This window comes from Chiroxiphia lanceolata, chromosome 1 (assembly GCF_009829145.1).
Source record: "Chiroxiphia lanceolata isolate bChiLan1 chromosome 1, bChiLan1.pri, whole genome shotgun sequence".
In the NCBI taxonomy this organism is placed as follows: Eukaryota; Metazoa; Chordata; class Aves; order Passeriformes; family Pipridae; genus Chiroxiphia; species Chiroxiphia lanceolata.
In genome coordinates, this window is record NC_045637.1 from 136,656,244 (window position 1) to 136,678,449 (window position 22,206).

Here is a 22,206-nt window from a genome sequence, read left to right on the forward strand (position 1 = left end):
ACACAGTCATAGTGATGTAACCACATGTGGGGACATGTAGGCCTACAGTACCTGTGGTACTTGGGTACACCCCATGTGCTGTTCACGTGGACAGGTCACTGTGGCCTAACTGCACAACTCCCTTCACCACTTCCCAGTGCAAGTTACAAGAATACACAGCTAAGGAAATACAACCCTAGGAAATATAGGAAATACAACTGCTACTGCTGTGTTGAAGCTGGTGGATAATAACAACTGATAGCTTTCAAAGCCTTCTCCGGAAAGTGTCACTGATGTAACTTTGCTTACAAACTCTGGTTTATTTTTTTGCTTGTTTTCTATCACTTTCCCCAGATATTGGCTGCTGGTTATGTCCCATGAGGTGGCTGAGACAACCTAACGCTCCTACCACCTTTTCCTTCCTCCCATCTAGGTTGTTTTTCTGCTGGCTTGGTGAACTAAGTCAGCTCAGCAAGGGAGCAGGACAGTGATAGATTCAGTGCAAGGATGGAGGCAGGACTAAGTACCCAAGGCTACAGACAGCAGAAGGCAGCAAACTGCTGGATGAGCTCAGTTGTCTCAAGGTATATCCCCTAAGCACTTCACTTTTCTGCAAGCTACCTCTGAGTTCAAACAGCAAAAGAGCTGAGCCTCTCATAGGATGCTTCCCTCCAGATGTCCCAGCATCCAGCTCCAAACAAAGCACCCCATATAGTGCAGATGCTCCTGTATGCTTACACGTGGCATGCACTGCTCAACTACTTGCATCCTAGGTCTCCACAGTATTTGAAAAAAGTCATAGTGGAAGCTTAGAGAGGATTAAGCCTAATATAGCCAGCTAAAAACAGGTATCAGAGAACTTAACAGATTTCAAGGTATGTGCAAGGATTGCCTAGAGAGGTTGATATGAGCTACAGAACTCTGCAGCACCCGCATGGTACTGAGCAAGGAGATGGTCTCCAAAGGACATAGTAAAGCAGTCACAGGAGCAGAGAAAACAAACAGAAGAATACAGCTATGTTAGATACAGACAACATTAGGAAAACCCCATTAATAACTTCACAGTGCAGAAATTATTGCCAAGAATGCTCCTGTCCCAGGATGCAAATTTAAAAAATCCCAAAGGTTCATGCAAAAAGAAATTTTAAAAATTGGGTAAAGAAACAATTTTTTGCCAATCATATAAAAATATCTACACTTTTCAATCTTTACTATAATTTATGTGGCTCTTCAAAATTAAACATATTTCAACATAAGGCTGAATTCTTTGTTTTAAAAATGTCAAGCTATAACCTTAACAATCTCAAACTGAAATAAATAGGGTTATTTTGGCAATGAGATATTAATCACAAGTGATCCATTCCTACAAAATGTTTGGCATTAAACTGCTATCTTCAGATGAACAACATTGAAAATTTCCCTGTCATGTCTAAAGTTAAATTGCTCTGCACTAACTTTTCAGATAAGCTAGAAAATTGAAAAACACACTCTAAACTGATTATAACTTTTATCTATTACACAGTTTTGTTATTTTCTAATCAAGAAGAGTAGCACAGCAGTCACATTTACTGAGAATAGTTCAGACTGTGTAAGCACACAAAAAATACTAACCTGAAGACTGCAGATGCTGAGACCTGATACAGAACAGTGCTGTTTTTAGAACAGTAGAAAACATCATGGTAAGGTATCTTGGCATTTTTTCTTGTAAAAGTAACTTTCTCTTCATTTCTTTTATTTCCTTTTTTTTCCTTCTTTTCCTTGCCCTTTACTCGTCAGTGAGCTTGCTTTCACGGATGTCTAAGCTACCAGAATGGTTGTTCTCAGTTGTGCTGTCAGAAGCAGCAGTTTGTCTGCATACTATCCATTACAGGAGTCAGTAATACTTAGTAAATTGGAATATCAAACCCAGATATAATTAGGTTGTTGAAATAACAACCTGAAAGTATGGCCTAATTCACACAGACTGTTAATAAATATCTGCCATGCTCACTGACCTCATTAGAATTGAAGCTCTGAACTACTTGGAGTCAGAGGCAAATTCAGAGCATAACAAGCTTAGGAAGTTTCCATAACCTAAATTCTAAAGTAATATGGTATGTGCCATGCAATATTCAAATACTTAAAAAATGATGGAGAGGAGGTCAACAAAATTACTAATCTCTAACTAACATTAATTATTCATGATGCGAAAAATCAAAATGTCTCTCCTCTCAAGATTACTTAGACATACTACAATGTATAAAATAAATATTTTAAACTTCATTAATGTCATGATTAGATTAAGATTTTTTTAAGTATCATTATTTTAGAACAGTATTTTATCAGCCAGCAATAACTGAGACTAACTATATGTATCCACCATACAAGCTGAAGTAGATTATTATGGGAAATGCAGAATCATGCAATTACAACTCTTAAAAGCAATTTCAACATAAGAAATTTAAATCTGATTTTGAATGAAATTACCACAGAAGATCTCACATAGCTGTTTAGCATACATCAAAGAAAGCTAAGAAATTTTGAAAGGAACAACAAAAAGAATGTCTAATGTGCTCATGACATATGGAATTCTGTGTTTTATTTGAGGTTCCCTTTTAGGTAGGGACTATCTCATATGTCAGTCCAAAGTCCCTGATTTGTATGAACAGGCAATATCACTAATAATATTTATACTGGTCTTTATGGTATAAGTCCATCATAAATCCAATAGCAGATGGAGTGGGAATTTGAGAAGTACTAGCTAGGACAGTGAAAGAACAGTTAGCCAACTGTCTCTCTAGTACCTCTTGGCCTACGTGTCTGGTCATTCAGACCTTCTCCTTAATTCTTCATGTTTTGAGGAATGGTGGGTCAATTCCTTTATATTCTTTTTCAGGGCAAGCTATTTCCCAAGGTCCATTTTGGCCTCTCTGAGGGTTCTAAGTCTCTGTACTGCAAAAAGCCAGTCTCTCATGGACAATTTCTTCCTTTAAACAAAAGTAGTATGGCTTTCATTTTCCTTCAGAGGCACTGCACAAAAGTGATATATTCAGAAAAAGCCAGGCTAGCACAGTCTCCAGGAGCCTTGTCTGCAAGCAGTTATTAAATGTCACAGTCTAGAGAAAAATGAAATGAACCCAGGATGTCCTGTTTTCTATAGTCAACATTAAAAGAAAGAGGACAGTAAGCAGAACATTCACTCTCTTCATTAAAAGGCAATAACACAGGGAATATTTTTGCCAGGAAGTGGTTGTGGATACTCCTTAGAGCATCATTTTTACTGAGGAATAGGGATTGGAGGATTTTGAGTCACATCTCAAAAGCTTTTATGATTGTTAATACATTACTGTCATAGTAAAGCATCACAGAGTTGTAAAGTATTAAATACATGTAATCTAGTGCTCTGCCAACAGGAGAGGAAAAGCCAAATCTCAAACGACCCACAGAGTCTCTGCCTGTGTCTGACTGTGGAGCAGTGAGGTGGTGAGTGGCTGTCTCACAGTCTGCAAAGAGCAAAAGCCAGTCCTGTTCTGGCAGAGCAGACAGTTTTGATGATCAGAAAATGCCATCAGCTTCCCCAGCCTGCCTTTGCAATGGCCATTTAGGACTGTAAGACCATAAACACTCAGAAGAACTGATTTGATAAATGTAATTCCATAGCAGACCCTTCAAACAAAAGCTTTTTCACATGAAAGCTAAAGGTGTTTGTTATAAAATAGGGTGTTAAGTGATCTCCCTGGAAATACAGTAAGTAAAATATTTTAAGTGTTATCAGCCTTTAAAAATATAGGAAAAGGCTGTTTGTACTGTTTATTCAGACTCACATGTTTTTGTGGTTTTTGCTAAAAAAACAGGGCAAAATGGAAGTGAACACAATACAAAATTACAATTTAGAATGAATGATAATAATTATTATCTTCATCCAACTTCTATGAACAGTTTTTTGGGAATTTTAAAAACTGTATGAATTCTATATCTAACATTTAGGACTCTATGGGCAGTTACAACAATCTACTTTACTTACAATTTATTTCACTTAAAATACAAACCATTTATCCCCCCTTCCAGATCCCACTGACAATTTCTTACTACAGCACTGTAAAAACTACTTCAACTATTTGACTTCTAACCCTAAAAGTGGAGTCCTATTTATTCCCAGTTTTGAATCCTAAAATGTCATTTTAGGGTTATTATGAAGAACACAGAACATTTTAGAACAGTCAAATGTCGTGCAACTAACAAAGTATTCCGTTTTGAATATTCAACTACAAACCTTTTCTAGATGTTCAATTCACTCATTTTCCTCACAAAACCAGATTTAATACATTAAATACTCTATCGCAACTTGAGGACAAAAGAATTAATAACAGGGATTATATAGACTATATTGTGTCTTAGGATTTGTTCCAACCATTCAAATATAAAAGGACTACCCCCATTCATTTTAGTCAGACACCCCTATGAATATTACTTTGGAACTAGTCATCAGTGGTAGCTGTACAGACCAAAGAGTTTAGCCTATGCATCTATTAACAGCTGGTATACCATAACACTCATATGTATCCCCATTTACCCCTCTGGTATTGTACCTGGGACATAACCAAATCGCAGGGCATCCTGCTCTGAATATGAATTGCAGTCAGGATTTGGTGTCACTGACAAACAAACCTTACCACCAGCTGACTTTTTTGCCTGACATTCAATCTAAGCTGTAGCACACCTCAGCTGAGAAAACAGTACAATATGCCTTTTCTTTCCTCACGCACCAGACCACATTATTTTATTTATGAAGGCACCCAATGTCTTAAAGCCAGCCCGAGGCATCCTCAGTCCTAGTGGGGCCATGATGTACCACAGGAAGCTGCAATTCCTACTTAAATTGTGAATAGGCAGGGTTTTGCTCTAGGCTTCCTCACAAAAGGAAAGAGTAAAATAAAGGTCATGTTTACATGTTACATTACCCACACGCCTTCAATTATAATTTGAATTCTCTTACATTTACTGAACATCTACTGTAGCTCTTGTGCCTTAGAGAGAGAAGCCTGTAAGTTCTTCTCACAGAAGCTGTGCTTTGATTTCTGTGCATTTATTTGCATAGTGTGTATAACCAGTTTGAACAATGGTGGAAAGATAGCATGGATCAGGATCATGTACGTCACTGCATATAATTTTACTAATTATATTTACTGTCTGCTGGATATAAAATCCTCTGAAGTGTATAAAAAGCTGTTCTAGGGGACTACACTGAACAACTGAAACAACTGCTTGCCAAGGGAACCATTAACACTTCCAACTGTTGAGTCACTTGGAAATTTCCTTTCCACTTTCTGCTCACCAACTGTTTAATGAAAAAGGGACCATCAAACTCAGACAGCCAGCAGATCAAACAGAAGGATCCTCGGAACTGCCGCTACTCTACAGAAATTGAAAACGGGATCTCTTCCAGATTCTCCTCCACCTGGATGGGCAGGTATTGCCTTTTGATGATGCCAGATGTCAAGGGTGTGGAAGAGAAGTAAGGGAATCAAAGACAGGTATAAGGAATATAAGCAAAAATATTTTGGAAGTGTGAAAAGTAAAGCTCTCCTTGGAACATTAACTCATCCTCAGTGAACACACAGTGAATGAAAATGTGCTTTCAGACGAATCACAATTTATTTCTTAACGTATTACAACTAGTGTGGAATATTTAGTTTTATTCCCAGAACCCTAAATTAAACCTTAATCAAAATTTAACTAAGCTTGGAGTACTACATGAAGTTTCAAGTTTTATGTTAAAAAAAAGGTTTCACAGATATTTTGTACCTCTGTGGTAGAAGAGAATGAAATTTAATCTTCTGGACTATTTTCTCTCATATTCTGCATTAACAAAGCACTCAGCAGAAGACACTAAAAGTCCAGTAGTCCAGACTAGGACAGAAAATTGTTAATGTTCAAGACAGTGCATAAATGTAGTCCCATTGCCTTTCTGAATTCCTATACTTACATGGCTTAAAAGGCTGAAATGGATTACTCAGAGACAAAATCACATATTAAGCATCAAGAAATCCTCTTACCGTTTAAACTTCTATAGAAATCAGCACAAGTGTAAGGAACACATTCAACCTGTTTCTAACTGAAATCTAAACTCTCACAACTAAGCTTACCTTTATTTTTCCTTCTTACCTCAAATCTACAGCTGAAAAAAGTTTCATCTTTTTAAAACCAGGAAGCCTCCTACTGTTTTCAAAAACTCCTCCAACTGCAATGTCCTTATTTTTAATCAGGGGAAAAAATTCCCTTTGAACATTAGGAATCACTGTAAAACAGGAGGCAGAAGCTGAAACAGCAGAACACAACTCCTTCAAAATGAAAGATGCAATTTTCAGAAGGGAGAGAACTCTCTCTTACTGCGTGAAAAAGCGTGTCCTTTTCGGGTACAATGCAGTTACAGCAAACCTAAAGGAACCTATATAAGTTCAGCAAAAATCTGTTTGAGAATGGAAGACCAAGAGACACCAGTTCTGGAATATAAGCTCTCTAACAAAGAAAATTCTTCATGCTAAATAATTTGTGGCATCAGAGAGGTTACAAACATAGGCATGCACTTCAGCCTGTATACCAACATTTAGCTAAGTTCAAAAATATCACAGAAGTTTGTGGTGAGGTATTTATTATTTGACTGCAAGCATTTGTAGTACATTATACACTTAAAAACAGAAAAATCACCTAATTACCAAGATGGAAATGCACACTTTTACTATGCTGCTGTTGAGTGGAAGAAGACTATTTTTTTCCCACACATTACTTTCAGGTTGGCAAACCTGCTGCGGGCTGGTATGTAGAAGAAGAAAAACCAAAGTACCACCTAGTCTGAAATACAAAAAATCCAGAAACAGATGTGAGAGCCTGGTGGCTAAGAGAAGTGTGGATGTGATCCTCACCATGAGGTATCTAGAGTAGACAGAGAGCTGTTTTGATGTGTTCAGGTTTCTGTGCCAGGGCAGCCTGCTGACACACTTGAAAGAGGACAAGAAACCCACAAAAGCCTACAGTTCTTCCCGTGAACTGAACAATTCTTCTCCCTCCGAATGCCATATTTGATTACCGAACTTGAGGGAACAGCATAACAGGAACAGAATTCAGCTCCCTAGCAGAACAGAATCATTTTTCCTTGGCTGCTAGAGAAGGAAATATAACTGCTGTGTCATTCTGCTTGACCTGGTATTTCTAAGTATTCCTGCCAGCTGCACCTGGAGATAGAAGACAGATCTCTCTATTCCAGTATAAAGAGCATTCAGGTATTATTCCTTCTTTTTTCCTTTAACTTGTCTTTTACTAATGGTTATTTGTCCTGACCTCAAAATCTGAGGGATTTTCATAAAACTTCATGGAAAGGACAGACCAAGGAAGGGAAGCAAATCCGGTTTCCTTTCCTGTTCTTCTTCCATCTTTGCACAGGAGAAGATTATTAGCACTATCCCAATGCAAGGAGACTCCTTGGCCCACATACTAGGGAACATCTCTACAGTTCCAGCATGCAAAAAGAAGAGGTTTTTTCTTCATTTCATCTCATTAGTTTGTCTTCTGACTAGACTAACCAGGAGCAGAAGCAGCAGCAAAGTTCCTTGTTCTAGGATTTTCTGTGATATGCATGTGTAGGTGTCAAAGCCTCAGGCAAATCCTACAAACAACCATGTTACAAAAAGAGTCCATATTGGTGTGTGCTAGGGGGAAAGAAGGAGACATCCCTGAAATTAATGCTTTAAAATGACAATGTTGGGCTGAAGAATAAAAGCCCTTTCCATGAGCTGGTACCCAGTGTAAGGCTGCTGACAATGATACACATTAATACACAAAGTCTATGTTTGCTTTTTGCAGGGCTGTGTCCATACTGCAGTTCAAAGAGCAGTTCTTCTAATGGCCTACAACACGCTCCTGCCTCGGTGAGGAAAGGGGAAAGATAACCCCCAGAGTTTGGAGGAAGGGAGGGGAGCAGGCTCAGCTGCTCTGGAGCCTTTCTTCTTCAGAAGGCTCACATCACACAAGAAGGACACGCCAGTAGGGAGAGAGACGAAAGGACTTACTGTTTCTTATTGATTAATCTTCCACTCCAAGCTATATAAAGACTTCAAAACTTAAAGGAAGATACTAGACCATTGTGTTTTCTGCGGTCTTCATACATTTTGGAGTCAAATTACCAGCAATGCCCATTTGTCATGTTTATTCCTCAGAGGTTGTTCACTCCAATCTTTTCTAGATTTCTTTTTTTGTTACGTAGTATCAATGAAGTATGTAACACAAATTTTCAGTTTTCTCATAGCGATCTGCAGGTTGCTTTTAAGGCTGATAACCAAAATTAAGAGATCAGGAAAATATAAGTGGAATTTCATGGTTTCTTGATATTTGTGTATTTGGATTGTTAGTATGAATAAAAGAAGGTCACTTCCCATGCAAAGGTAAAGTGAGAGACCTGAGTGTTAGCAGCATACCCTTGTCATTAAAATAAAGGAAGGAAGGCCTTAAACCTCAGATCCAGGCATCTTTATGCTAATTCTCACTACTCGTCTGGTGGCAGCAAGCAAACTCAAACTGAAGAACTTAGGCTGAAGGAGGCAAGCGTAAATAGCATACATGCAGCCAATCAGGAACACACTGGCTCCAACCAAATACAAGAAATTTCAGCATTTGTATTTAAAATGCAACAAAAGGCACTTGAAAATTCTGTCGTAATATCCACTAAGGTTTCCTACATAACATGTGCTTTTGAGAGTACAGTGAACCTGATTTCTGTTTCCTACAGACCAATTTCTATATAGCTTTTAAGATAATATGATGATGACTTAGGAAATAACCAAGAATTCATGTGTTTTTTTTCCCATCAGAGTAACAATATACCCATAACAGAAAATGAACTGATACCTCTTATTTTTCTCCATCTACAGACTACACACAACGTAAAATGAGAATAAAGGGTTGCTTTATTACACTGAATAATTCTGAACATATGGTAAGGAAAAAATTTACATATCATATCTATATGCTGATGCACACCATTTAAACTAGAAATTAAGAGGAAATAAAAGACAAAAAAGGGAAAGGTCAAATGCAAAAGAGGAGAAAATCAGCCTTGCAAGTTTCAATTAGAAAGAAAAAAAGGGTGTATCAGGGACAAAAAAAGTTAAATTCAGCTATTGCAGAATGTTCACTAAGATCATTTCAGACTGAAAGGAGAACTTGGTAATATTAAATAAAATCTTTGTTATTTAAGTCCAAGAAAAACAAGGGAAAGCTAAACAGAAAGTCTCACAGAGATATAATACATTAATATATAATTAAAATAAAAACTGAGAGAATGAAAAATACTAGAAAGTTAAATGAAAACATTATTCAGTTGAAACAGGATTGAAGGAAAGCAGCATAAAAGGACTTTGATGACTAACGCAAAAGGAGGAGTGCTAAGGAAAACACTTTCACTGAAATATAATGAAATGGAATTGTTGCATAATGAGAGAGAGAGAGAGGGAGGGGAAGAAAGGTGGGGAGGAATTAATAAATAACAGTGAAATGAGAATAACAGTGATACTCTTTAGTGCAGATGGGTCTCCCCATTCCAACACACTAAGAGGAATTCTTCATCTCAAAATGTGTCAAAGACCAATGCAAAAGTGAATGATAAAAATGGTAGATCTGGTAGCATGCCAGGGCTCCTCTGCTACCATCTGGTCAGTTATCAGGACTCTCTGTTCTAGCAGTAGACAAACATGTACCCTTCCCTGCCACCATGGCAAAGCCTGGAATTTGTTTGAATAGTAGCTGATTGATCCCCACAGACACGAGGTCAACTCCCTTAAGGACAAATTTCTGCACTCCCAAAGACTTAAATTGCTTGACAAAGAAACAGAATTTCTTCTGGCTGTAGTATTTTATTTCTTTGCTGACTACAAACAATGGGTCTGAAGAAAAATACTAATCAACCCTAAAGGTTTTACTTGCAGCCTTCACTTTATCTTGCCATTCTTTGTCTACATATGCACACACGTGGCAACTGAGCAAGTAAGCTTGGTTTCTGTCACTGCCACTACATCATACATCACAAATTCATTTCCTTATCTTACATCATCCCACATATTAACACTCTAGTTTTAAAAAGTCCTTTTCCCTCCTCAGTCTCCACAGACGGAACTACTGTGAAGAATATTTTTAGAAAGTGTTCTAAAATAACAAACCTTTAAAAATAAGTCTCCAATATTACAAACTTGTGCTACTTTTAAGCATTTTTAGTCTTGACTTTAGAGGAACTAAACAAATAGTCTTAACCTATGAGGGAGTGAGCTAAAAGTTTTTTCACTTTCTGAAGTAAGTTTCTAGCAAAAGAAAGTATTAAAGATTAATATGATATAGAGACCTTAAAAAAGGAGAAGAAATCTTTATAAAAATACATGCTTTAGTACGACTTCTGAGAAACACTGCAGAGACCATAAATACAAGAAGTTCAATCAGGTGATAACTCTGTTCCTTTCTGTCATCAGACACCAAAAACTCCATAACTATATGTAAACGGGAGTTACATGTAAAACAAATTCATCTTCTTCCTGAATAGATGGTTGAAATACAAATACAAATGTCCAAAGTGCAAGACTAGAAGAGGTGTTGAGCCATATGAACCAAATCATTCTCTCCTGGGGGCTGAATGTGAATGAGTAGGATGGAACTTTACTGGTAGGGAAGGAAGGGGAGCAAGAGAGTGAGTGTGAAGAGAACTGGGAGAAAAGCAGTGTATAAGACTGCATGAAAAATCAGGACTTTATAAAGAAACTAAAAAAAACCACCTCAAAACACCACAGTTGAGACATTTGCCAGACACAATGCTGTCTAGAAAGACCTGAATTGAAAGCAAAGGAACTTTGCTGCTTTTTTGTAGTGTTCTGTGAAAAAAATCTGCCTGGTCTGTCTTTATAAAGAAAAATAAATCTGACATCCATATATCTGAACTTCTCTTTCTGAAGAAAATAATCTGAAAAACCTTCCCAAAAGTGAATAGTTCTGTGCCTGAGAAATTGTGACACGAAGGTTAAAAGCAGAACTTAATGAGAGAAATCATTATCTTCTGTTCCTCTCTAGCCATTTTTTTTTTTTTGAAAAAAATATGTTTCTGCGAAGTCCTACAGAATGGCTTGCAGGTAAAAAGGTAATCTTTGCCTGTAGTAACTAATTACAAAGGATTTAGGCAGACTGAGAAACTCTAGAGCAACACCTTCTGCCTACTAGGGCAAAAAAACTCAGTGATACCATGAAGTAATACAGTCAGGCTCAACCTTGAAAAACACTCACAGGAAGAAGCGGTAAAAAAGACACACAAAGTTGAAAAGTAATTTTTAAAATAATATTAAAATGAAAGTTCATGACCTGAATCAGGCTTGCTGGAAAGTGTTAACTATTGTTTCCTAATCAGTTTTACCTGCAATACTCTAAAAGGGAGAACAGGGAATTTCCTGGACTTACATCATGCGAAAATCTACTGATTTGGTAGAGAAAGCTCCCTGGGAGGTGCACTTGGCTCAGCTTAACATCGTGATCCAAAATAACGGTCAGGGAATCAAGCAGAAAGAAGTAATTCCAATGAACAAGGTTAGTAGCCTCCCTGTGATATTGTTACCGAAATTCCCCAAAGACAAGAGAGAGTTCTTTAGATCTGAATAAGCTTTTAACATCTGCTATAAAGTCAGGGACCCAGCTAAGGGCTGGGAAGAGGTAGTTAAGGAACAATTCCATCAGCAGTGGCAGTGGAAGACCTGAATTGTGGGTCAAATGCGGGTAAAAGTATCTAGGATAAACTAGCAATTGTACAACATGAAAATATCTGAAAGATGATGAGACACTCAGAGATTGTAAAATTGGTCACAGATCTCCAACCGTCGTTCATGTTGGCACGCCATCAGATTGAACAATTGTCATGGAGAAACCCTGCTAGAACTAAAAGTACAAACTCCATGAGAAACACTCATGAAATTTCAGCAAAATGCATTTGATTCTCATTTACTGTAGTATGCCATAAGAGACACTGTATAAAGGTCACGGGCAAACTCATCCTGTAGCTGTGTGCTAAATGACATTTTGGATGGGATACTGCCATGAAAAAGGTAGGTATTTTCAACCAAAGATGCTATTTTCTGCTGTTTATTTCTTATTGCATTCACAGAAATGGCATTTCCTTTTAAATCATTAGGATTATGTCAAATTACTTAGCTTTGGCATTTATTTCTCCCCAGCAATGGGAACTGTCTACAAGTGTTTGAACCCTGGCTAGCCAGCTGGGTCAAAACGGAAACAATCTCTTGCTAAAATATGGTGATCTTGGCAAGGATCTATTCAACACATCACCACAACAATAGATTTAAGTAGAGCCACAAAAAACAAGCTTACTAGTGCCAAAACAAGTGGGAAAATAAAGCCCATTTCCCATTCTCAATATGGCAAGTAATAAAAAATACATGGTAAAAATCAAATCAAGCTGGCCAAGCAATGTTAAAATGGCTTGGAATAGTGACAAAAAAAGATCAGAACAGCTACAGACAGGCAATATGCACTGGACTGTGAAGCCCACTTTGCATCATTACAGGAAGAGACATAAAAAACAGCATAATGTGGATAATTGCTATCATCTACTAAAAGAGCTGGGAATATAGTTAAAATATCAAATAAAGATGGTCAGACATGATACAAGGCAATACATTTCTGTCACAGATGTGTGTTTCTTTCTTTGTTCAGAGTCAGTTCTTTAGTCTGAATACCTTCCTCCTCGCCCATTCTTAATCAGGTCTGCTTGTATGTATTTACATGGCACCTAACATAATGCAGATTCCATAAACACTAGCCACTACAATAACATATTACTCCAGTGAGTGGAAGAACATAAACAGCTGCACTCTACAATTAAGATGCCTTAAAATTTTCTAAAAGCATGGGTAAAGATGCCAAGCAACTAAATGGCAGTAATATCTTTTCTCTAACACCTTCTTAAAAAAAATATTAGTAACCCTTTGGATAACCTTCTCAATGGACTTTCTTTCACAACTGAGAAGTAGAAATCACTATTTTTAAAAATTATCTGTTTAGAATGCAATGTTTCCAAATAGTTACAATTCATGAGTCAAGTCTAATACATACTGTAATGTCTCTAGGATGACTAGACCCTTATTCATCATTTTCATAAATTTTCTTCTAATCTATAGCATCAACCAGATGCACAATGTGGTTTTGTACCTAACAATGCAGTTTGTCAAAGTATTCTAATACTAATCCATGTTAAACAATAACAGACTATATAAGCTTCGCAGCTGAATGTTAACCCTGATTCTCAGATCACTGAGATGAGCAGAAAACTTTCATGTGTGAGAAAGAAGACAGTTGATAAAATTTGTTGGGTTTGGCTTTTTTTTAGGAAGGAAACACAGAGCCACAAGCACCTGCATATTTGCATATGGGAAGAAGTACTTTAGTCACTAAAATACTATGATACATTTGATTTGCCCACTGAAAATACATGGTAATTTTTTTCTCAGGTTAGAGGTGTGTTTCATTCAGTTACATTGTGTCATTTAAGAGAAAAAAAAAAAACAGATTCAGATATGTTTTGCAAAAACAGAACACATCTTCTTTTAAGTACTGCAATTAGGAATTAACAGAGCTTTTGGATCAAAAGCATTACCAAAAAGGTGAAAGAAAATTCACAATAAAGTAATATAGCATGCAAGAAACTGTGCAGTTTTGAGACCTTGCTTTGCTTTTTTCATCAATCAGGCAATAGCTTACACAATTTCTATTTGCAACTTTGCAAGGTGACGGAGTTAATACAGGTCTGTGTGGTCTCAACACACTGCAATAGTGTCATTAGTAGAAAAGGTGGGAATAAGGGGTACCTCCTTCCTCAGAAGGCCTTGTTATCTCACTGCAGTAAGAAAAGGTAGGGTTCGTGTCAGAGCCATCTGATTTATAATCTCCCAAACTGGTAGAACGTAAATACTGCTTACTGTAACGGCTTGCTCTTTCTACAAAGGTAGAAAGAAATAAAGAATATCACAGTAAATAGATGACAGAAGTGCAAAGACAAGCAACAACATAAACCTCACCACTGCTAACATTGCTTTTCATACACTGATGCTATTAAAATCAAAGAAAAGTAAATTCTTCACAATTTCGTATCCATTTTGAGCACCACTAGTTCCAAAGCTTGCTTCAGAATCTAATACAACTAAGCTTGTTTTTTGCTTTAAAAGAATAGCGGAAATGGAAAGTAGGATTGAGATACAAGAAAAGGGATGAAGATGAAGCATATAAAAATTTCCAGTGGAAAATCCAAATGTTGCTTTATTCCAACATGCATACAAGTGCATGTGGAAATACCTCTGTATATTATTCAAAGGAATATTTAAAGTTCCGCTATCAGTAGCAAAGAAAACCCATGTGCAAAATTAAACATTCAAAAGAAACACTTATAGGGTGGAAAAAAATCCATAAACTTGTAAAGCCAAAACATTGATACCTGTTATTATATTACTTTCTCTCCTTTTCCATCTATCCTTAAATTATGAATGCCTTGGAGATGCAAATAATAGCACAAAGCATAATATTGTATTCCATATCAGCAAAACATGCATAAAAAACCAATTTCATAAATAGGCCACTTTCTGTAACTCTGAAATTTTATAAGGTCCAACTATTGGAAAATTCTACTTATAGTGAGGACAAAGTAGGTCAATGCTTTTTAAGTGGCTTCTTGTAAGTGGCATGAATAACTTGTTTAGGATAAGATTTATTTCACTATTTCTTATCTGCACATGTGATTACAGCTGAAGTTCCTATAAAACACTGCTTTTAAACTACTGCAGTTATATATATGAAAGCATACTTATAAAACATATGGCTGGCACATTGACCTGAAAATTTACTGTATCACTTAGTTTCAAAAACAGAAAGAGCGTGGAAAAGTCAGGATATAAGCAATACCAGAAAGCATATGCAGACTCCTAGACTGAATATTGTCCTCCAGAGGATCAATGTCGAAGATGGAGCCAGGATCTGTGCGCCAAACTTTAAGATCTTTTTCCAAAGCACAGAAATTATAAGACAGACAAACAACAAGCATGAAAGGAATGATCTTTAGCAATCAGCAATCAATTTTCTTCATCTAGAAATTAACCAAAATATCTAGATATTCACATGAAAATATCAGAAAGCATTAATTTCCTGCTTAAAAGAACTTAGTGTATTCATTTTAAACTTTGACACTACTTTAAGGAGACTTTTGCTCCCAATTTATTTCCATTTTCTAAACATGACCATAGTATTTTCTTAAGTCTAAATAAATGGAAACAAGTTAAGTATCACAAACCAGAGCTCTTTACCAGTAGTAGAACCAAAAGAATCAGAGCTACAAGGATATTTTCACAGTTCACCAACAGCACCCTTACTCCATGGAGATGCTGCAGTATATATCTCTAAAACTCAGAGTTGGCAGTATACAGTTGACAGAGACACTACAGACCCTCCTTTGTATACAGGAGAGATCATGTCAGCCTAACAAGCAGAATTAGAGGCACAGTTCATCTTATCCAAAATAAATTTCTACTAATTGCTCAATTTATATAAATTCAAAAGTATCCATCTTTCTTAATTAATATAAAAAATGGTCTAAGTGACAAATTCAGCTGTAGAAATCTACCTTGCAGACAAACAGATGGGTAAAATGAAGCCCATTCCTGATCTTAACTAGCAATTTCCTCTGTCTTCCAAATATCTGTTTCCTGGGACACAGAGCTGATCCATTACCCCACTACTGAAAAGCATTTCTGGAATTCAATGTATGAGTTCAATAATGGTGGTACGCATAAGATCTTCAGGTTTATTTCATATATCCAAGTTATTAAGATCTCTCAAAATCACATCTCAACAGGATATTGAAAGAAAAAAGAGTCCATAGGAACTAATTAATTTCATATTAGACTTTAAGTTAAAATCACAGCAGAAAAGCAAATATAGATTTAACTACATTTTAATAAACTTTTAACAAATAATTACAGCACTGTACAACTTAAGAGGAGGCTTATAATAAATGCAGAGGTAGGTACAGTGTAAATTCCTGATCTACTCACATCAATTTAATGTATATAATTCATACGGGCAGAAGTGTTCATATGCTTGAGGGCAGAAAGTCTCTACAGAGGGATCTGGACAGGCTGGCTTGATGAGCCAAGGCCAGTGATAAGAGGTTCAACAAGGCCAACTGCTGGGTCCTGCCCTCGAGTCACAGTATCTCCATGCAGCGCTACAGGCTGGGGGAAGAGTGGCTGGAAAGCTGCCCAGTGGAAAAAGATCTGGGGGTGCTGGTCAACAGTGGCTGAACATGAGCCAGCAGTGCCCAGGTGGCCAAGAAGGTCAGTGGCATCTCGGTCTGTATCAAAAGTAGTGTGGCCAGCAGGACCAGGGCAGTGATTGTCCCTCTGTACTGGGCACTGATGAGGCCACACCTTGAGAACCATGTTCAGTTTTGGGCCCCTCACTACAAGAAGGTCATGGAAGTGCAGAGAAGGGCAACAAAGTCAGTGAAGGGTCTGGAGCACAAGTCTGATGAGAAACAGCTGAGGAAGCTGGGGGTGTTCAACCTAGAGAAACGGAGGCTCAAGGGAGACCTTACCACTCTCTACAACTACCTGAAAGGAGACTGTAGCAAGGCGGGAGTAGGTCACTTCTCCCAGGTAACAAGTGACAGCATGAGAGAAAATGGCCTTAAGTTGTTCCACAGGAGCTTTAGATTGGATATTAGAAAAAAATTCTTCACCAAACAGATTATCAAGCACAGGAACAGGCTGCCCAGGGAAGTGGTTGAGTCACCATCCCTGGAGATATTTAAAAATGTGCTGACATGAACATGATTTAGTTGTGCTTGGGAACATGATTTAGTTGTGGGCTTGGCAGTGCTGGGTTAATTGTTGGAATTGATGATCCTAAAGTTCTTTTCCAATCTAAATGATTCTATGATATCTGCTATTCTAAAATAAAATAATTATTTATCTCTTCACACCAGTTTCAAATAAAACCTTGATGTAAAATACAAAATCAGTCAAAGCACAAATCTACAAGATCACACCTTTTTACTGGGGTTTTCTTCTTGGGCAGATCTGTCTGAAACATTTACTCAATGCATTTCAAGTAGGAAAAAAATTGTCATTGCAACTTTGTTCTTTTGCTGGTTTGAGTGGTAGCAAGATAAATAACGGGTTGATAGGTAAAGTAGGACTGTGAGGACCCCAAATATGTCATGTTTCAAATGATTAATAGCCTAGATGCAATGGAAAGAACAGACAAAGCTAATAAAATAAATCCCACAGCTTTAGAATACATTCAGTGTATGCACATTATATGTTATCTACTGCAACTCCCATAAGGTGAGGTGTAGGGCTAACTCCTTCCTGCCAAGATGAATTAAAGCCAACACAAAATCTTTTGATAAACTATGTGTTAGTCCTAATGGTGATAAATTACGCAACTACATAAAGCACTGACAGGTATGAGAGGGCTGGGGGAATTGGTGAATGCCCAACTTTTCCTGTTTGCATGCCTTAGTAAGTAAAAAATGTAGTAAGTATGGCTTCATGGCAGCACCAGTGCAACAGCCATTGATTTGGATTGATTTGATCCATCTCTGTAACCTGAAATAACGTACATAGAATCAGAATCTTGGCAATTTATAACACAAATAAATTTTAACTTCCTGGTTACTTTTGCCATTTTAAAATATCTTTATATTCATGTGAGAATTGTGGATCCTCTTCAGTAACAGATCCAAAGCTCAGTTACATCAGTTTATCTTGATGGACTTAGAACAGCTTTAGCATGATTTAAAACTAGTGCCTATTTGCCAAAGCCAAGACACTAACTTCAGCAATCAAGCATTTGAAAAATTGTTACAGCTTCACCAATAATACATTAAAAATCAATCAGAGGCACTCTAGGTACAGAGGTACTAACTGGATGAACAATTATCAGCTAGGAAGAAAACTCACAAGAGTCATAGTTGTGTTTTTCAGTTTGCAGGTTTTTTTGAGCTGCCAAGGACATTCCATGAGCAAGGAGCTCACTGCTTCTTTTTAAACAAGTAGATATTATAATTGCAGTTCTCTGAAAAAGCATTAGCTTTTTGTTTGTCACAGACTTTTTCCTTTAAATAATTGTACTATTTTTACTGTTTGGCAGGCATGGGGGATTAAGAATTTCTGTGTGTTTTGATACTGGAGTATTTTAAGGTGATAAATAGTACTAGTATTTCAGTTACAGCTCAAGAATTTATCTCAGGGATGTTCTTAATCCCAATATACTTGTGTTAGCAAGCCTTCAACTGTTGAGCATCGGATCGCACACAATTCTTACACAGGACTACAGCATACCTGCAATGCAGGATAGAGTAGGAGGTTTGAAGCATGCACTAAACAGCATATTGAAAACTGCATATTACACTGCAGTTTTGCAGGAGATTTTCTCTCTTTGGCTGCACCACTTCTAGCTATGGGGGAGAGTATTTGGAGACTTTTTAAGGAAAAGACCAAAAAGCGTTTGCCAGGAATGATATAGCTAACCTTGCTTCAGGCAGGAGGATGGACTATATGACCTGCCAATTAGAACATTTCACCTGCAGTTTCTCTGGGTTTTGCAAGGTAAACTCAACTTTGCTGTTATTACTATGTATGAAGGATTTTAGAGTGTTATCTCAGCATGGTTTTTTGTATATAGATCCTCTGGGGTCTACATGGCTGTGAAACAAAGAAAAAGAGAAAAGGGACACACCAAAAGAAAAGGAAATGAGAAAAAAGAAAGTCAGGATGCCATTTCCTTTGCCATAGCAGGCCTGCTAACTTTTAATCCATTCCAAATATTCACTTTAATTTTTAAATAGAGTTCATATTCATTATGAATATCCCAAAAAACATCTTAATGCAATATCTTGTCTTTACATACAAATCTAATCTGTATTCTACCCTTGAACACCTGATCATATCTTGCACCACCTTTTAAAACATCACTTCAGAACACGGCTTCTTGGCTTACCAGAGACCTAATGAGTAATTGATGAATTACACCTTGAGATATTTTTAAAGCTCTGTGAAATTCTAAAAGAAAAGGTAAATGGATACCTCTGCAGAAATTACTAACTGACAGAAGGGGAAATTTCAAACAGGCCTGCAACATTTAAACATTGATATCTTGGAGAATCACAATTTTAATAATCTTTCTTCTGTGCAAAATTAAGATTACTGCATATATTTTTGCTTTCCTTATAGAGTCAAAATTCAAATTCAAAGTAATAGCAGACTATCCATATAAAAAAAAAAAATACAGAGCAAATGATAATGTATCTCCCATCCATTCCCATTATTACTTCACTAGAAGCTGACATGGAACCAGTGGTTCAACCACAAGTTTCATGCTGAGAAAAGAGTGAAAAAGAAATCTGGAGAACCCAAGCAGAGGCTTTTATCTTCCCTCAGTGCTTTCAATAGCAACACTATTTAACAACTTACCAACAATTATTCCAGGTCTTCTATCCATTTCAACAATATGTGGATGCACACCTTTATACGCTGCATCACTCACAATTTGGGTGTTCTTCCGTACACGCTCTGTTATAGGATCATCTACCACTGGGGTGAAGCCTCTGCCCTTTGTCTTCTCAAAATCTTCATGGTATTTTACCTAGGAAAAAATAAGAATTACATTTTTCCCTAAGCTGTAATTGACAGCAAATGGTTATTCCATGCAGGAATGTATATGTTTGTTTTATGAGGCACTTCTATTCTTTCACTTTGCACCATAATAGAATTGGTATACATGAGACAGACTGGATGGCCAGCCAAGTCTTTTCTATCACCCTAACTTGATTTCCTGATATTTTATTATCAATGTTGCTTTTCTTTTCTATTGACACTAAATTAGGCATTAGCTCAAGCTGCAAAGCATCATCTTACAGTCAGAAGGGACAAAAAAACCCTACCCTCAGGAGGTCATCTGGTCCATTCCCTTCTTCTCTAAAATAAGATAGTTCTCTACTGATGGAGACAACTACATCTGTCAGTAAAAATGTTCCAGAAGTAGTAGTTCTAAAGAACTCAAACATTTTCATTCACTGAGAATTTTGACTACATGCACAGCTTCATCAGAAAGGTATTTCTTTTCTCTTTTGTTTTATCATATGCCAGCTGGCTTTAAACATAGGTTTTTAGAAAGAACAACAGCCTGATTTTCAAAGAAAAAAAAATTAAAAACAACGACATTAGAGTAGAAAGCATTACAGCACCAAGTGTTGGAACAAAACCCCTGTATTAGTAAGAGTTATAAAGGTAGTATTGCTGATTATGCATATTTACTTTTTAAATAATCTTAATCATCAAAGATTTAAATTGATAAACATTCTCACACAAGCCAATGCACACAAAACAACTCATTCCAAGAACCAAAGTCACACAGAAACCAGGAACGTGCACAGACACAAGGTGAAGTGTGTCACCTAATCCAGTGAAATTGTTATGCTCAAATGAGGTGTGTACATTTTTAAGGAAAAAAAGAAAAACAAAAGAACAAACAGACATTTAACTGTTAGAAAACTGTTTATTAGTATTTTGAAAATGTTCATTACAGTCATATGCAGTTAGAAAACACTCCCTCTACAGGCATAGGAAGAAAATATTCCTTCCATACTTGAGAGAATTCCATTAGTTACCTATATTAATGGAAGGCAAAATCCAGTGGAAGTCAAGTGCCATTCCTTAGTATGCTCTAGTTATAGGAAGAAAGTACCCTACCATTGAGATGTTGTTTTGAGTTTCTTTGACATGTCTTAGCTCAGGTGTGTCTAGAAGCACACTACGTCTACCTTTCATCTGCCTCTGATCACTGCTGTACTTGACCTGCAAAACAGGAACAACAGCACACATGAATTTTTTCTTTACACTAGAAAGGATGGTGACAATCACACCATACAATAGTACCCTTTCCAGATTACAATGCTAACAGTTTCTCTCCTTACACTCATTTGGTAGTAGGCTATTTCACAAGGGAGATACAGATGAGCTAGTATATTTGTAAGGTCAAAAGGCACATTTACTCCATCAATCACTTACTCAAAAGAAAGTATTTATCCAAAAGCTGAAATTCATGACTGTTTAAATTACATAAGCGAAATAATTAATTCATCAACTGAAAAATAAGACAAATAATAAGAAAACACCACTGTGACTTGGACATCTTTAAAACATATTTGTATGGCTGATGATAAGCTACCTTCTTGCTACCCAGACAGACCCAGAGCCTGTCCTCAGTCTGCTTCCAGGATGGGATTACCTGAGAATCCACGCGAATCAACTCTTACAAGTGGATTAATCCTTTGGAAGCCTTCTTGCTCCTGTTCAATAGCTAGTCTTTACTAGCAGCACAAAAGCAACATGTCTGGGAAAAATCTGAATGTACTGTTTCCAAAAAGAATATTCAGGCTCTGTGTTTTGTGCATCAGTAAGTACAGAACCTCCTATGTCACATTTCTGCTGTTTAGCTTATTTTGTAGCTTTTTACAGACTAGTAGTTCTAAAATAGTAAAAGTATTTGGTCCTACTTATTGGTTCTGGAATGAGTACTCTTACAGTTTCTTCTAGCTTGTTGAATTCTTCTGCCAATGACCTCTCTTAGCTCCTACATCACATTGTAACCTGTGCATTGAGTGTTAGTAAATATTTTAGATTTACCTGCGTATTCACACAGTGTTACTTCTAAAATGTGTTGTGCAAATCTATTTCAACACACATTTGTGATGAGAGAAACCATGTATTGAAACTGTCTGACTCTCCTTAAGATTACATATTAGCAAAGAAAACATACCTATGAAAATATGACTCTTGTCTGTTTCACAGGTCAGTTTGAAGTAATGTACAGAGAAACAAAAATATATGGTACTTCATATTCTTCAAACACTTCTGAATTAAACAGTAAATTCTTTTAGAAAATATATTCAGCTACATATGCTTTTGAATATAAGGCATTTTCTGGATAGAATAATTACAGCCAACATAGTTTGGTTTTCATCATGCTCATTAACATAGAGGAGTATTTATCCTTGTAATGCTTGAGAAACAAATTGAAGGAGTCACTTGGCAAAAAGCATTTCATTTTCAAAAATTAAAAAATAATTTAAAGTCTAGAATTTTTGTGAAGTTTTCCTCTTAT

At 36.8% G+C, this 22,206-nt stretch overlaps 1 protein-coding gene across 1 annotated transcript in view; it reads right to left on the reverse strand.

Moving 5' to 3' along the window:
- The window catches only part of NEBL (nebulette), a 138,130-nt gene that overhangs the window by 14,897 nt on the left and 101,027 nt on the right, over nt 1-22,206 (reverse strand). Inside the window, 4 exon segments of the mRNA XM_032683620.1 lie at nt 13,860-13,988; nt 14,947-15,039; nt 19,515-19,686; nt 20,793-20,897. Of these exon segments, the coding sequence (XP_032539511.1) occupies nt 13,860-13,988; nt 14,947-15,039; nt 19,515-19,686; nt 20,793-20,897 (499 nt within the window).